This window comes from Danio rerio, chromosome 5 (assembly GCF_049306965.1).
Source record: "Danio rerio strain Tuebingen ecotype United States chromosome 5, GRCz12tu, whole genome shotgun sequence".
Taxonomy (NCBI): Eukaryota; Metazoa; Chordata; class Actinopteri; order Cypriniformes; family Danionidae; genus Danio; species Danio rerio.
The window spans coordinates 54,545,424-54,563,330 of NC_133180.1; the positions used below are offsets into that span (position 1 = coordinate 54,545,424).

At 42.5% G+C, this 17,907-nt stretch overlaps 2 protein-coding genes across 5 annotated transcripts in view; both read right to left on the bottom strand.

Annotated features, from left to right (window-relative positions):
• The window catches only part of mctp1a (multiple C2 domains, transmembrane 1a), a 256,389-nt gene that overhangs the window by 20,076 nt on the left and 218,406 nt on the right, over positions 1-17,907 (bottom strand). For all 4 annotated transcript variants that reach the window (XM_068221519.1, XM_073951401.1, XM_068221518.1 and 1 more), the window contains one exon: positions 6,969-7,078. In XM_068221519.1, coding sequence (XP_068077620.1) covers positions 6,969-7,078 — 110 coding nt within the window. The remainder of the gene's footprint in view (positions 1-6,968; positions 7,079-17,907) is intronic.
• On the bottom strand, positions 1,187-3,972 carry LOC141385601 (uncharacterized). Its single transcript, XM_073951403.1, has 2 exons — positions 3,711-3,972; positions 1,187-3,253 (listed from the first exon to the last, which is right to left on the bottom strand). Exons 1-2 carry the CDS (start codon positions 3,931-3,933, stop codon positions 2,367-2,369), a joined length of 1,110 nt encoding a protein of 369 aa, XP_073807504.1. The 5' UTR covers positions 3,934-3,972; the 3' UTR covers positions 1,187-2,366.

Here is a 17,907-nt window from a genome sequence, read left to right on the forward strand (position 1 = left end):
TAATCAGGCATATGATTCATTCACAAGCAGTAAAATTAAATTGATATGACTGCTATTATTATAATGTACATAACAATCAGGGCTTGATAGGTAGATTTAAGCTGTGGCAGGTAACACAGTCGCACAGTAGGTTCAATATCAATTTTAAATAGGTTGTTTTCAGATGACGTCATTGCTGGCGCACAAAATTCAGATAGAGGGCAGGAAATTATTCTTCTGCATAGGAATCGCTATCAGAACATCAAAATGTTTATGTTTTGTGTTGTTTATATTTGTTTAAATCGTGAAAAATAAGAAATTTTGAACAGCTTTTATAGACTTTTTGCTCATAAAGGTGGTAAAGTTAAAAGTTTCAGCTACTCAATGTACTCATTACTTACATTGCTGTAATAAAATCTCAGTCTTGCAATAATCCATGTCTTTACTGGCAGTTTGGCAGAATAAACAACGTAAACATCGTGATGCGCAGCAGCAGCGGTAAATGTTTGTTTATGTTAAGTTCATCGACCGAACAAAACAGAAATGCAACCATTGCGACAAAACTAGACGGTTTTTATTGTGGAGCACTTTCCCCCTTTAAAAAAAAAAATAATAATAATGTAGACTTTGCTTCCATGCTTTTGTATGCTTTCATTTGTTATTTCATGATGTCTAAAAAATATTCGCTTGAGGGTAAAACTATAGTAGTTTATAAAAAACATTTTTTTGAACCACAGTAAAGTGTATAATGTGTAAAACTTTGTTAATGAATACTACAGTATACTGTAGCATAGTAAACTAAAAAAAGACTGTGACGTTAGTGTAAACTGTGGTGCTATGTAATGGTGTTATAGCATGGAAAACTGAAGCCTGCTGAATACTTAGTTCAGTACTAAAGTTGTGTCGTACCACAGCAACAATATATTTACTACAACAGTTTAATTTAAGTAATTATCTATAGATGCTTCCAAACATTATAGTATTTTTTTTTTTTAACATAATAGCCAATATTGTCAGGGTTCTGCCACTTTGGTCTTGTAAATTCTTGTTTTGGTGGCAGAGCTCTGACACTACTCCTCCATGTCTGGTCCTGTTTCTGTCTCTGTGTGCGCGCGCGCGCCGTCGTGGGTGTACGCAGAGTGTGCGCGCTGCCACTTGATGTGGCCGCGCACGCTCTGCGTCCCTCAGACGCGCGCGCTCTTGTACTAGTGTTTGTGTTTGTTCTGTCAGCAGCGCGCTGCTTTATTCTCGGCGCCTCCGTCTAGTTGGTTTCAGTTTTGGTTGGCGCTGAGATGAAGCATGCGCGTTGCTTATGTGTGAGCGCACGGTAAGGTGTTTATCTATCGTGTGCTCGTGTCTTGCGTCTCTTGTCAAAGCACGTGGCTTGGTGTTTACATTGTGGTCACGTGCTTTTGTCGTGTGTTTCAGTGTTGTTTGTTGTCATGAACATGCGGTTAATGAGTTCTCTCATTGGCTGCATGTTCTTGTCCTGTTAAGTGAGCGCATGGCTTGTGTGTCTCTCTGTGTCATGCGCTCTCCCTTCTATTGTCTTGTCCCACCCTCCTTGTTAACCCATTATTAGTTAATTGTGTTCACCTGTTTGTGTGTTAATTTTCTACAGTTTATATACCCCTCACATTTGCTGTCCTGTGCCAGTTCGTCATCACTTGTTGTTGTTTGAACCCTTGTCTTGTCATGTTTCCAGTCCTGTTCCTGACCATCCAGCCCAGTGAAGTTTGTTTGTGTATGTATTTGTTTTGTTAATGTTTTCCCCCTTCGGGGTAGTTTATTTTGCATTTTATTTTATTTTTATTATTTAATAAATTCCCATTATTCCTGCACTTGAGTCCTCGCTCCTTTTTCCCCATTTCCCCTCACCGAACCTGACAGTACGAACTGACCAAAACAGAGGACTCAGCAGAAAATGGGTATCTTCCTTTTCCCATCTCCCACTTCTCGTCCCTCTGCATGCCAGCAGAAGAAGCGTTTAGGCAGACTCCTTTCACTCCATCAAGGGGTATCTACAGTGAAGGAGTTTGCATACCAGTTCATCTACGCAGCAGAGGGGCTTGAATCTACAAACACTGCACTGAAGGAGGCGTTCAACGCTGGACTCAACAGCCCCCTTCAGGCCTGGGAGATGGGAATGCTGGGGATATTGACATTCTGGCAGTTTGTGAGCTATGTCTACCACAGCCAGGGAAATGGTGGCCTGCCTCCACTTGGTCCACCGCCCCTCCCACTTACAGACTGCCAAATCCCCAGTCCTCCGATGACCCACCAACGGAGACGGAGGAGGAAGAACGGGTCAGCCTCACCTGTCGCCCACCCAGAGGTGACTGAACCTGCTGCAGCCCTTTCAGTTACCATCCTGGCTGCAGCATCACTTACTGAGGCACCCGCATCAGACACTGCACCAGTCCTGCAGGCAGTGGAGTACACTGCAGTGTCTGAAGAGGTGGCCAGCTTCCTGCCACCCAGACCAAGGAAGCGTTGGAGGAGAAAGGGCTCCTCCACCACAACGGCTCCAGCCCCAGAGCGCCCTCCAGTGTCGGCTCCAGCCCCAGAGCGCCCTCCAGTGTCGGCTCCAGCCCCTGAGCGCCCTCCAGTGTCGGCTCCAGCCCCTGAGCACCCTCCAGTGTCGGCTTCAGCCCCTGAGCGCCCTCCAGTGTCGGCTCCAGCCCCTGAGCGCCCTCCAGTGTCGGCTCCAGCCCCTGAGCGCCCTCCAGTGTCGGCTCCAGCCCCTGAGCGCCCTCCAGTGTCGGCTCCAGCCCCTGAGCGCCCTCCAGTGTCGGCTCCAGCCCCTGAGCGCCCTCCAGTGTCGGCTCCAGCCCCTGAGCGCCCTCCAGTGTCGGCTCCAGCCCCTGAGCGCCCTCCAGTGTCGGCTCCAGCCCCTGAGCGCCCTCCAGTGTCGGCTCCAGCCCCTGAGCGCCCTCCAGTGTCGGCTCCAGCCCCTGAGCGCCCTCCAGTGTCGGCTCCAGCCCCTGAGCGCCCTCCAGTGTCGGCTCCAGCCCCTGAGCGCCCTCCAGTGTCGGCTCCAGCCCCTGAGCGCCCTCCAGTGTCGGCTCCAGCCCCTGAGCGCCCTCCAGTGTCGGCTCCAGCCCCTGAGCACCGCTCAGTGCCGGTCCCAGTCCGGCTCCTTGCCCTGCCGGCACCACCCAGACGTCTTTCCCTGCCGGCCCCAGCCCGGCTCCTTGCCCTGCCGGCACCACCCAGACGTCTTTCCCTGCCGGCACCACCCAGACGTCAAGCCCTGCCGGCCCCACCCCGGCTCCTTTCCCTGCCGGCACCTACCAGACGTTTAACCCTGCCGGCCCCAGCCCGGCTCCTTGCCCTGCTGGCACCTACCAGACGTTTAGCCCTGCCGGCCCCAGCCCGGCTCCTTGCCCTGCCGGCACCTACCAGACGTTTAGCCCTGCCAGCCCCAGCCCGGCTCCTTGCCCTGCCGGCACCACCCAGACGTCTTGCCCAGCCGGCCCCAGCCCGGCTCCTTGCCCTGCCGGCACCTACCAGACGTTTAGCCCTGCCGGCCCCAGCCCTGCTTTTTGCCCTGCCGGCCCCAACCAGACGTCTTGCCCTGCCGGCCCCAGCCCGGCTCCTTGCCCTGCCGGCCCCACCCAGACGTCTTTCCCTGCCGGCACCACCCAGACGTCTAGCCCTGCCGGCCCCAGCCCGGCTCCTTGCCCTGCCGGCACCTACCAGACGTCTAGCCCTGCCGGTCCCAGCCCGGCTCCTTGCCCTGCCGGCCCCCCACAGACCTCTGGTCTTGTTTCCCCTCATAGACACTCCCTGGGTCGTCCCTCCTGCCCCTCCCTGGTGTTCCTTTCCTCCACCCTGGACGGACCCTCCGGCTCCACCCTGGTTCCCTGCTAGGGCTCTCGACCCGCTGGACCCACCCTGGACAGTTCCTCCGGTCCCACCCTGGACTGATCCTCCCTTGTCTTGCCCTCCCATCCCTCCCTTGTTTGTCGTTTTGGGTCTGGCTTGGCTTCCCTCCCTCCCCCCCTTCATGTCGTCTTGCCTGTTCACCTCCCTGTCTTGTGTCTGTTGATGTTGCCTGTTTTGTTGTCTTGTAGTGTGTCTTGTCTGTCTTGTACCTTGTTGGATGTTCCCTTTAGGGACGCCAGGTGGCGTCCCTTTTGGGGGGGGCTAGTGTCAGGGTTCTGCCACTTTGGTCTTGTAAATTCTTGTTTTAGTGGCAGAGCTCTGACACTACTCCTCCATGTCTGGTCCTGTTTCTGTCTCTGTGTGCGCGCGCGCCGTCGTGGGTGTACGCAGAGTGTGCGCGCTGCCACTTAATGTGGCTGCACACGCTCTGCGTCCCTCAGACGCGCGCGCTCTTGTACTAGTGTTTGTGTTTGTTCTGTCAGCAGCGCGCTGCTTTATTCTCGGCGCCTCCATCTAGTTGGTTTCAGTTTTGGTTGGCGCTGAGATGAAGCATGCGCGTTGCTTATGTGTGAGCGCACGGTAAGGTGTTTATCTATCGTGTGCTCGTGTCTTGCGTCTCTTGTCAAAGCACGTGGCTTGGTGTTTACATTGTGGTCACGTGCTTTTGTCATGTGTTTCAGTGTTGTTTGTTGTCATGAACATGCGGTTAATGAGTTCTCTCATTGGCTGCATGTTCTTGTCCTGTTAAGTGAGCGCATGGCTTGTGTGTCTCTCTGTGTCATGCGCTCTCCCGTCTATTGTCTTGTCCCACCCTCCTTGTTAACCCATTATTAGTTAATTGTGTTCACCTGTTTGTGTGTTAATTTTCTACAGTTTATATACCCCTCACATTTGCTGTCCTGTGCCAGTTCGTCATCACTTGTTGTTGTTTGAACCCTTGTCTTGTCATGTTTCCAGTCCTGTTCCTGACCATCCAGCCCAGTGAAGTTTGTTTGTTTATGTATTTGTTTTGTTAATGTTTTCCCCCTTCGGGGTAGTTTATTTTGCATTTTATTTTATTTTTATTATTTAATAAATTCCCATTATTCCTGCACTTGAGTCCTCGCTCCTTTTTCCCCCATTTCCCCTCACCGAACCTGACAAATATAGTATATACTACCTCGATGACAGGCAAATACAGTTCAGTAGAAAACTCATCCCTCTTCAATATGTAAGGATCATGCCCAACAAATGTGGTTATTTTCTCTTCATATCTCCTTTGAAATATGGTATAACTTGCAGAAATACAGACTTTCCTCTAAGTCTCCCTTTCAGTTGATTACTTCATGCCCTCCATCTGAATTCCGCACAAGAACCATGTGATTGAAAACAACCTGCTCTAGTTTTCTTAAAAGTCAAACAAATTAAAAAAATAAAAATTCTTTTTCTTTGTATTTTAGTCAAGAGATTATTCCACTTTACATCACTTGAGTATTCACTGCTATTGTTAATAATTATTTGAAAAATAACTCAATGGATACTAGTTTAAAAAAGAAGAGTTCAGATGCAAAAACCTCTAAACACCATTTTCTTCATAGATTTTTCTTAGACTTGTGTGTAGGTTTAGTAATTTCACATGCATGTTGATGAATAGAGTATTTCCATTGCCTGTAAAATGAAAAAATAATGATAATAAATATATTTGAGAATAATACTTGTTTTTGAAAAAAATTTCAGATGGCATTTAGAGGATTTTGCATGTGAACTCTTTAAGTATATATTTAAAGAACCTTTCCAGTTTTTGTACTTTACAGTATGTATTACTCAACATTTGAAGTGAATAGGAAATGTTAATCAAACTTGTCCTAAGGGGTGGCACAGTGGCTCAGTGGTTAGCACTGTCACTTTACATTAAGAAGGTTAGTTGAAATTTCTGTGTGGAGTTTGCATGTTCTCCCGGTGTTGGCTTAGGTTTCCGGGTGCTCCGGTTACCCCGACAGCCACAAATACACTGCAAAAAATGCTTTTCTTACCTAGATTTTTTTTGTCTTGTTTCTAGTTTAAATATCTAACAATTCTTGTTTCAAGAAAAAAATTCTAAAAAAGCAAAAAAATAATCTCATGTCAAAAGGAAAAACAAGATTAATTTGCTTACCCCATTGGCAGATTATTTTGCTTATTCTAAGGAAAATCTCACTTAATATTAGCATATTATTTCACAAAACGGGACATTATGTTTTGCTTACTTCTTGATATAATATTTTTTTTGTAGATATTTGGACTAGAAACAAGACAAAAAATCTGAGTAAGAAAAGCATTTTTTTGCAGTGTAAACTAAATTGGTGGAAGTGTATGTGTGTGCATAAGTGTGTAAGGAGGATTCCCAGTACTGGGTTGCAGCTGGAAGGGCATCTGCTGTGTAAAACATAAGTTATAAGTTTGGGGTTCATTCTTCTGTGGCATCCCCCGATGAATAAAAGGACTAAGCCGAAAAGAAAATGAATGAATGAACTTGTCCTACTGTAAGACAAGAATAAGTGTTTAGGTTTTGTGTAAACTTTGATAAAAGGTTTTAAATAACTTCAAGTGTTGACTACTGTGTACCAGCTGGTATATTATTAACATTATAATTTGCGAGATCTGACGGGGTTTAAACAACCTAAATCAAGTAAAATGACTTAGATTGAAGCAAGTTTAGCATGCCAAAGTGAAATTTAAGCATAGTAAATCTATTTTTCTCACAACAAAATTTTGTCTAGTGAAAATGCAAAGTGGCTAGTAACTTGGAAAAAGTACTAGTCAAAGTGCTCGAGACAACAATGTACAACAAACATAAATAAATAAACTTTACAAATAAAATTTTTTGAAGACATTTGAATAATTAACAATGACTTTTATTGATTGATTGGTAAAATAATTGATTGATAAAAATAATATTTAAAGAATATTTAGACATCCCACTTCAAAACAAAATGAAAACTCTGATTATGAAAATGATTCTTTTCCCCAGTGTAGGCATGCGTGTGTGTGTTTGTTTAACCGACTGAGTAAGATGTGACAGAGGTTGGCACAGAGATGCCCACGTGTCTGCTCAGGCACAAGCAGCGAGAACTGAGACTTACTTCTTTATCCTCTCACCATAGGAGGCCACTTCATCCAGAGCATTCTGCACACTGATACACACATCCTGAATGGCATACAGCTTGTTCATGAAACCCTTTCTCTCGGAGTCCTGAAAGAATGAGAGCGAGAGAGAAAGAAAGAGAGAGGAAAAAAGAGAGGCTGGGCAAATGCATTTCCACACAGCTGAAAGAGCATCAAAGGCTCTCTGTCTCTCTCCAAGTTCTCCATGCTGCAATAAACATGTTTGAAATTAATCACGCTTTGTGTATCAATAACGAGAAGAATATTTATTCTAATACTTTCTTCAGAGAGAACTAGCTATGTTGGCTAACCAGGTTTTACGCTGGTGACATCATTGTGGCCATCGCCGCCATCATTACTACGAGCACAAAGAATCTCTTCTTTTCAACTTTTGATGGCCTTCAGCTTTAAAAATTGGCCACAAGAACCTCAAAAGTAGGCGTCAGTTAAACGTTTCCACAGTCCAAAGGTTTTATACTTACAATAAGAACAGTCATGCAACAGTTGGGCTGACACAGAATGTAGTGACTGAGTGTGGACACAGAGACAGAGACTGTTGTAGTGCACTGATGTGCAGACACATACACACACGCACTCACGTGCACACACATACACTTCCAAGCTCACCTTAAGGGACTGTTCACGCAAAAAAAAAAATAAAATCCTATCATTATTTGCTCATCTTCATGTAATTCCAAATCTATTTTTACTGATAGAGCAGCCCAGGTATATTCATTTTATCTAAAAACTGCAATTAAACATACACTCACTGGCCACTTTATTAGGTACACCTGTTCAACTGTGTGTTAACTCAAATTTCTAATCAGCCAATCACATGGCAGCAACTCAATGCATTTTGGCATGTAGATATGGTCAAGACGATCGCCTGGAGTACAAGTTGAGCATCAGAATGGAGAAGAAAGGTGATTTAAGTGCTTGTTGGTGCCAGACGGGCTGGATTAAGTATTTCAGAAACTGCTGATCTACTGTGATTTTCATGCAAAACCATCAATAGAGTTTACAGAGAATGACAGAAACAGAGAAAATATCCAGTGAGTGGCAGTTCTTGTGCCTTGTTGATGCCAGAGGTCAGAGGAGAATGGCCAGTATGGTTCCAGCTGATAGAAAGGCAACAGTAACTCAAATAACCACTCATTACAACCGAGGTATGCAGAAGAGCATCTCTGAATGCACACCATGTTTAATCTTGAGGGGGATGGGCTACAGCAGCAAAAGGCCACACCAGGTGCTACTTCTGTTAGCTATGAAACAGGAAACTGAGGCTACAATTCGCTCAGGCTCACCAAAATTGGACAATAAAAGATTGGAAAAATGTTGCTCTGATGAGTCTCGATTTCTGCTGCGACAATTGGATGGTAAGGTCAGAATTTGGGATCAACAACATGAAAGCATGGATCCATCCTGCCTTGTATCAATGGTTTAGGCTGGTGGTGGAGGTGTAATTATGTGGGGGATATTTTCTTGGCACACTTGTACCAATTTTGTTTTTTCACAGAAAAAAGAAAAACGTACAGGTTTGGACAAGAAATCCATTACATATTTATAAATTTTGGGTAAACTATTCTAAAAAGTACAAGATTTAATCTTATAGTTTGCCCAAAAGTAGACATTTGCTGTTAGTTAACTCACTATAAGGCATCCAAGATGTTAATGACTGGGTAGAGCATTGGAAATAATTGCCTTTGCAAAAACAAGTACATTGCGCCGGGTATGGTTTGTTGTATGTTTCAGATGACAAATCCACTAAAGACCGTTGTCAACATTTTTGCAAATCTGAAATATATTACTTAGAGTAAAGGTTTTGTTGTACACTTCAGATACACTTCCTTTTTATACACGTCAACAAGAAGGCAAGGCTCGTTGTATAGATTACCTAGACTATCGAAGCTATCGAAGCTAAGCACTCTGCATCACAAGTACAACATCATACAAGGTGAGCTACCAAGCTCTATACACCCTATTTATTTATTTATTTTAAGTGCAACATATTCCAAAAGATCAGGGTGTATTGACAATACATCAAGGGCTTAAGCCACTAAAAATCTCCCCTCACAATGCCACTACTTCAAAATATCTGCTTTTGTGTTTAACAAAAGAATGAAACTAAAGGTATGGAAAAACTTGGAGATGAGTGAATTTATGTTTTTGTAGAACTATCCCTTTAAACACAAGTTAACACCAGGGACTTAGTCAATAGTCAATAAAAACATATACAGGCTAAATAAAATGAATACATTGGGATCTTACTGTATAAAGCACAACAATCAGCAAACATCCTGAATGTGTTTGTTACCAACTCGGTCCCAGTCATTCTCCTCACTGGCCAGCAGATGTCACCATCACCGGACTTCTAAACATTACGTCATGCTCATACACTGATTGCTACACACACCTGCAGCTCATCCCACTGATGATCCACACACACATATAGGCAGCTCACACACTCACTCCTTTGCGAAGTCTTGTACTGCCCTGCTGACATTACTGAGCGTTATCCCCTTGCCTGATCTCCCGTGTATTACCTGGACTGTTTCTTGGCCTTGCCTTGCCTTGCCTTGCCTTGCCTTGCCTTGCCTGCCACCTGCCTTGAACCTTGCTTGATATCTTGACTTTGATCCACGCCGCCTGCCCTGAACCCAGCCTGATATCTCGCCATTGACCCACGCCGCCTGCCTCTGACCCATGCCTGCTATCACACTCCTTGACAGCCAGCCGCCAGCCCTTAGACCCAATATAACTACGTTTGATGTGAGTTCGCACACAAGTGCTTATTGTGTGATTGTGATTAAACTATTTAATAAATATACTGCAAATGGATCCCTCTGTCAGATTCCTCGTTACAGTGTTACATAATATTGTTGATTTTTCACTTCATATAATCTCAGTGTATCTTCCGGAAGCATGCACGATTTCTTCTTTAGAGTTTTGATTTTTTTTTTTTTTATGTCATCTTGGACAGCAAATTGTCTTAATTTTTTGGCTAAACTATCCCTTTAAATCTCATACTTGGAATTTCGATTTGCACAATTCTGTTTATGTACAATTAGACAATTATTTGAAGAGAAGAACGTAAATCCAATGTGGAAAAATCAACTTTGTCCATATTTCCAAACCCTGACACAGCTTATGCCCCTCCGGAGGGCCTACACAAACACACTGGCAGCACTTGAGAAGAATGAAATGTCCTGGTGAAATGGAGCCAGCAGGAGGGCACTGCCATGCCGCAGAGCATCACTATGCCTTTGCCCTGGGTCTGCTTTATAAGAGCTCCAGGCTCTCTGCTCAACCCTGCCCAGGTTTATCTGGAAGCACTTCAGTCGCCATCCACAAGCCTTTCATGGAGATCAATTGAAATGTCACTGCAGTTGATCATGTCCACAATGAGACGACCAGCTATTGAACCCCTGGATCAAAACCCGCTGCGCAAATCAAAGCAGAAAAAGAGGGAGAGGCTGTCTATGCATAGAGATGCTAACATAAGACACATCTGTGCTTTTTTGCATGCTATAAAGGAATTAAGATGCATAGGTCTTACATATTGCGTATTAATGAATTTATATGCATTTAAAGGACTAAATGTAACTCAAAGAATTCAATTCTGTCATTTTATTACCCTCATATATTGCTCCATGTTGGTTTTAAAATATAATTTCTGCTACTTTCACAAAAGAAGGGTTTGAAAAGACATAAGGATGAGAAAATAATGACTTTTTAATGACTTATTTTTTGGTGGCTATACATCTCTTTATAACATGCGTGCATAGGATAATTGTATGGACTGAAATTCCCCAGTTTAACAAATTTCTTGTATGTGCAAAGTATGTGTTGTATGTGATCTTAAATGTAAGATGATTTAAGATAATTTATTGTTCCAGTCCAGACTTACAAAGTAGTTCAAAGTCAACATGCAGCTTGTTTTTATACAAGACAAAATTTAAAGGACCTCTTGCCTGCTCTTGTGCAACTCAGGTGTTTCTGTTTTCAAATAAATAAACTTAAACTATTATGTCAGTTTAGGCAAGTAGCGTAGCGTAGTTGTGGCGCAATAGGTAGTGCTGTCATCTCACAGCAAAAAAGTTGCTGGTTCGAGCCTCGGCTAGGTCAGTAGGCGTTTCTGTGTGGAGTTTGCATGTTATTCCCACGCTCGCTTGGGTTTCCTCTGGGTGCTCCGGTTTCCCCCACAAAGACATGTGGTACAGGCGAAATAGGCTAAATTTTCTGTAATGTATGATTGTGAATGAGTGTATATGGATGTTTCCCAGAGATGGGTTGCAGCTGGAAGGGCATCCGCTGAGTAAAACATGTGCTGGATCAGTTGGCGGATCATTCCACTGTGGTGACCCTGGATTAATAAAGGGACTAAGCCAAAATGAATGAATGACTAAATGTCAATTTAGTGTTGCCCACAATTCTGTTTGTGTTTTCTTTCTGTGTATATTTTAATTAAAACTATATTAATACAACTAAATTAAGCTTATTTCAACTTTTTAGGGCCACCCCGGAAGCTAACAGTGATGCTCTAGAGGGCCCCGACCTCCTACTTGTCCACATACAGAAACAATACTGTAAATATTGTAAGTAAAGAAAATAAGAAAATAACATTTAAAATTTATTCTATTGATGTAGCAATGAATGAGTACTGGGATATCATTCCCAAAATTAAATAACTAAAAATAAATTAGGTAGGCAAAACCAAATCAAACTATCTGCAGTCCCTCAGCTAAAACACACACACACACACACACACACACACGCATCCCATCCATCTCCCACGCTTTGTACCGAATCCCACACTTGAAAAATGAAGCCCAATATGGCCTGCATAACCACATCGCCTTCCCAAAAAGCCACACAAGACAAATAGATATAATTAGACCACGTCTCAGGGTTATTTTTCTTAGCAAATATTTAACAAGACTCCCCTGTCCTGACTCCCATCTGGTTCGCGTTATCAACCGAAACAAAAGTCCAACATACACTCCATTGTATCGGCTGCTATATGAGAAAAGAAGACTTTGAGGGACAAGCTATCTGTGTGTGCGTGTGTGTGAGCGTGCAGGTCATGGGTCTCTACAGTCTAAACCATTACCACATGGCCCTCAAACCATGAGCTAACTCCGATTTCCTGCCTTCAAAAGTGGATTGAGGAAGGCAGGAGGTTGGAATAACACTAGCCTGGGGAGAGGCTTGTTTTCACTGCTCCTCCGCACTTCTCTCACACACACATAAACAGGCTGACACCACGGCGAGCCGAGGAGAACCTGCCACAGAAGAGCCCGCTGTGGATCCTGGCTGAGCTGAGGGCCGCTGGAGCGACACATTGGGCATTCCATTACCTCAGGTCCTCTTCCTCACGTATGTGGACACACATCGTGACGCAGCGGGACGCACACTTGATGTCAGCGGGCAAAGGGAAATTGATATTTAGTCAAAAATCTGTTCTGTTTAAAGTGTCTTCCAGCAGCGCAGCCAAATCCAAACTCCTCTAAATGTGCAATGTCAACATATAAAGAGTCGGAATTAAGCCGTGTGACACAAGCAAATGTGTCAGCATGAGGACGCAATGCATAGTATTAGTGCAACAGCATGAGCATATTGCTTTTAACCTTCCCTAAATGTATACAACTGGTCAAAAGTTTAGGGTCAGTTTTATTTTTGTCATGTTTTTTTTTTTTCCTTTTTTTTCTTTTTTTAAAGATAACTATGTTAATCAACGCAGCATTTATTAAATGTAAAAAAATTCTTTTTTATTAATTATTAATTATTATTAAATTGTTTAATATTTATTACAATTTTAAATTACTGCTTTCTTATTGTATGTTGTTTCAAATGAAATGATTACTCCGGTCATTTTTACTTTTATTACTATTACCATTAATAATAATAATAATAATAATAATAATAATAATAATAATAATAATCATAACATAGTTATTTCTAAAGTATTTTCTGAATTTCTAAATTGTAATCTACTTTTAAGCAGTTATTTTATAGCGCAATAACATTTCACAATTTGTACTATATTTTAAATTAAATAAATGCAGCCTTGGTGAACCGGATAAACTTATCTTAAAATATTTAAAAATCCTACTGACCTCAAACTTTTGACCAGTAATATATATATATACACACACACACACACACACACAGTAACATATCATATACAGTTGAAGTCAGAATTATTAGCCCCCTTGAATTGTTTTATTTGATCTTTGCTATATTGACAGTATTTTTTTAAGACACTTCTATATAGCCTAAAGTGACATTTAAAGGCTTAACTAGGTTTATTGGGTTAACTATGCAGGTTAAGGTAATTAGGCAAGTTATTGTATAACGATAGTTTGTTCTGTAGACTATTGGAAAAAAAAAATCTAACTTAAAGGGGATAATTATTTTGTCCTTAAAATGATGTTTAAAAAAGTTAAAACTGCTTTTATTCTAGCCGAAATAAAACAAATACGACTTTCTCCAGAAGAAAAAAATATTATCTGACATACTTTAAAAATTTCCTTGCTTAAACATCATTTGAACATCATCAACAAATATTTTAAAAAGAAAAAAAAACAAATCAAAGGGGGGCTAATAATTCTGACTTTAACTTTATATCATTGCCATTGAGTCATTAAGTCATGTTCTGTAGTTTGTTCTAGTCCAACTATTTTGAAAAAAATTTGAAAAAAATTTTTGTTTTGTTTTCAAAAGTATTTAAGTAATTTAAGTAAACATTTTTGCAAAAGTCAAAATAAAGTGAGTTTTCATTAAAACAAGCAAAATCATCAGCCAAAATCAGATGATTTTGCTTGTTTCTTAGAAAATGCTTCTTGCACAATTAATAGAAAAAAGATCACAATCTCTGTTCAAACCAAAACATGATCTTAATTCATTTTTTTCTACGATTCAGGCAATTACATTTTCAGGGTCAGGAGAGAAGGATAAAGGCGATCGTACAAGTCCTCACATTGTTTCAAGAGTTCACACTTAGCTCATCATTTATATATAGCTTGTTTGGCATGCTGTCCCGGGAGAGAGCCCTGAGCTCAAGAGATCCTCGAGCCCAGAGGGGAGATTGAGCTCAGGTCAATCTCAAACTCCCCTGCTGCTGAGGCCAAGGCGAACTTCCGGAGAGTAAGACATTAGAAAATAGATTTAGGCTTATTTATCTATAATATAGAGCATATTTGGATGGTGGGAGGAAAATGGGGAACCCGGGAGAAACCCAAGCTGACACGGGGAGAACATGCAAACTCCGCACAGAAATACCAGATGGCCCAGCGAGGACCCAACGTTATTGGTATTCATGCTGTGAGGCAACAGTACTAGTCAGAATTATGAATAGTTGTATTCTGATGTCATCACTTTTAATTAACAACCAGGACATATTTAAATATCTGTTCAAGTACACCATTTCAAATGCAAAATTTAACATTTGACCAAAAACAGTAGACCTACACATAAGCAAAACCTTCTGGAGTGCATTGCATTATGTGTATTCCTAAACTTGAATTTGTTTGCCCAAAATGATGGCTGTTTTTTTTTTAAAAGTGCCACAGATGCTGATGAAAACCCCTAACCATCCCTAAAGTCCATGTCAGCTAGAACCTTAAAGCATCATTCTCATTTTTAGGTATTGCTTTTAAAGTAAAAACTGATTACCTGAATAATCAACACCTCAATTACACTAAAAGTTAAATAAGCTTTGCAACACTAATGGCTGGCAAACAATTGAACAGAATCTTCCATCTCGAAAGCACAAAGTCCTCCACAGTGTTATCATTAAACAGTGAGAGGAATGAGTTCAGCTGTCTGGGACCCCCTGGCGAATCCCCCATTACCAAACTCCTTAGGGTTGTTAGTGCTACAGACAAGCAAAGGCAAGTCCATTCCAGCCAGTTCCCAACATCAGGCTATTCACACCTCAGCGTCCCATCAGGAGGCTCCCACTCTTTCACGATGGGCACCCAGCATAGCGGGAGACTGATGAGGTTGGCACAGACCAGGACATATATTTCGTAGAGGGCATATCTTGTTTGTTAACGACAGCAGGAGGGGGAACGACGTCCCAGGGGCGCCAAACTTCATTTACACCAAAGCCAGAGCTCCAATGCAAGAGGACAGACCCCCAGCCGGGCCTAATCCACACCCACGCCCTGCTCTCGGCGTGTTTGGAGGGAAAGAAAACAAGATTCTTTGATCTACGCAGCACTAAAGGTGAGGGGAACAAAGGAGGCAGATAAGATAGAGATCAAGATGAAAATGAAATCATTTCACCCGGGCCGGGCCGCTCCCTGGATGCGCGTATTATTTGTTTGTCTTCTCTCATTTCAAGCCAAAGGCACGCTGACCCAGACGTGCAGAAGAAGGGAGCGATATCACCAAGGAAAAGAGTTCCACACCTCTGATGGCAACTAAAGCCAAGACAAGTCCCCTTAGACAGACGTGAGCCCACCTCTTATCAGCGAAAACATGAAACGGAAAAACAACTTCTTTAAATAGACGAGTGCATTAATTTTCCAAAAGTAGTTCATTAGCACTTTATTCATAATGAATGGGACGGGGGAAGAGACGTACAGGGAAAGGCTTGTCAATGAAATTGTTCCTCATCTTCGTGTCTGAGCACTTTGGGAGGTTAATTAAAATTGCAGTTTAATTAGATTTGAGGTGTGTGTCAGACTAAACGGAAACTCCCCTGACTGCCTGCTTGATCCCAATAACTGCTATCCCAAATACTGAATGCCAAAAGATATTCCACATCAAAAGGAGAAAAAAACATTTGCATTACTGTTTGTGAGGAGTAAATATAAACAAAAATCTTTTGACACAACCTCAAATGCAACATCAATGAGAGTAGTAACTTTAAGCAGCATTCTGAGAGTTTGTGTGTATACGCTATTTGGCGCTTCTCTTTGATTCTCGAATAAGATAATCTAGTTCAATTCGGCACTTGCAGGATTTTCGGTTAAATATAGATTGGCGATCTTTATTAATAGGACTGGGAGTTTTCAGCAGAAAAAAACGATGGATTGAAATAGGGTCAGGCAAATCTGCCTGGTGTCCGCACCAAAAGCATCATGGATCAAAATGATATCAAGATCAAGTTCTCTTAGGTATTTTAGCATCTGTAATGCAGTATCACAACAAGACACGAATGTCACACACACAAACAATTTGTCAGATATTTGAGTGTTACTGAAGTTCAGAGGTACTATCATCACCCTCAGGGTTCTACCCTCCCTCAAATCCCTAGTGATGCTCCAAAAATACTTGTATGGTGAGAGGGTGAATCCCACGCAACAGTATGTGACCATGGAGGTGGCAAAAAAAGCTACTCTCAGGAGATCCACATGCCCTTACTATGGCGTTCCCACTGGAGACGGTATTCTGGGCCAAGGTCTAATAACACATTATGTTCTGAAAGGTGCATTTCGAGTGATTGCATGTGAATGAGAAAAGTTTCAAACTTTTTATGAATAAAATTATTTTTTGGCACGGGCATCCAGTCTTACTCCTGAAGGGGTACCTTAAAGTTCAGCTCCAGTGCCAATTAAACCCACCTGAAACAGCAGGTCTTCAGGATTTCTAGAAGCTTTCAGGCTGGTTAATTTGGAGCTCAACTCATGGAAAAAGTTTGCCCTCCAGGAACAGGATTTTACACCCCTTGTCATTGGATTGTGAACTGTGACAGTTCGCAAAAAGAGTAAGACAGTAATTCTATCAAATTAAATCAAACAAGAGACCATCCCTATCTAGAGTGCTCATAGCTAAACTAGCAAGAAGACTTGTGGTCCCGCTAAACAACATTTTACTAATAAACTGTACAAAACCATAAACCAATTGCTAATCTGATCTACAATTAATCATTCCAGGATTCTTGCTTACCAAGCTATGTGGAGATCAATTCTCAAGGAAATTGTTAGAATAGTGGCTAATTTGTACAAATCCATACAATTTATTTCATATAAAAACCTTCAATATTCAAACGGAGGCGTACCCCAAAACCCCCACACTGCTCATATCACTCAAGTTGGTGACATATAGTTTGCCTGACCTTTGTTTTGAACTTTCCATCAATATCTCTCCCTGATCAAACACAAAAGAGAGCTTTCAGTCATGAACGAGTGACCTCAGTTTTATGGAGCACAAAAAAGAAAGCAATACTGTACTGTAACTGCTCCCACAACAGCACCCCATCGCCCATGACGTGCAGATGAATAACACCATAAACAGGGAGAATACGCTTTATTTTACTTCCGACCTCTGCTTCCCACCGCTCCCTGCTAAAAACAACAGCATTAGGCTCTAATGGATACGCTGGAGAGCCGGGTTCACCTTCGCCATTACTCCCCAGGCCTCCGCACCCAGCGGGCAAGGCACTCCATCAGCCCCAAGGTCAACCTGATAGTTGCCCCTGTTCTCCAGCCTCTCTGATGATGCCCCTCACCCCTGGAGCGACCCCCCCTCCTCACCTCAGATCACTTGTGCTCTCCCTGTTCTCCTTGCCCTGTCCTCTCCAGGTCCCTGGATGCCACCTGATGATGAATGGAGCACAATTAGCTCCATCCAGCACTGCACTGGATTCGCCCCTGCCCTCTCTATCCCGCAAAAATGAGGCCGTCAAACTGGGAAAACATCATCAAGCCGGGCACCAACAGAGAAACCAATATAGCTACTATAGATTTACAAAACCACAGATTTCCAAAGCTGATTTGTAAGAAGGTGGTCGAAAACAAGTGTTCTGTATACTTAAGATTGTTTTGAGTAGGCCTGATTGTGTTCAGATATGTTTCTTAGGCACAAAGAATCACAATTGTTTTAACATTCTTTACTTGTCAACTTTGTTCAGACTACATGATTTTCAAAGTAGTCATGTCACAGATGTTTTCACACTGCATGACTATC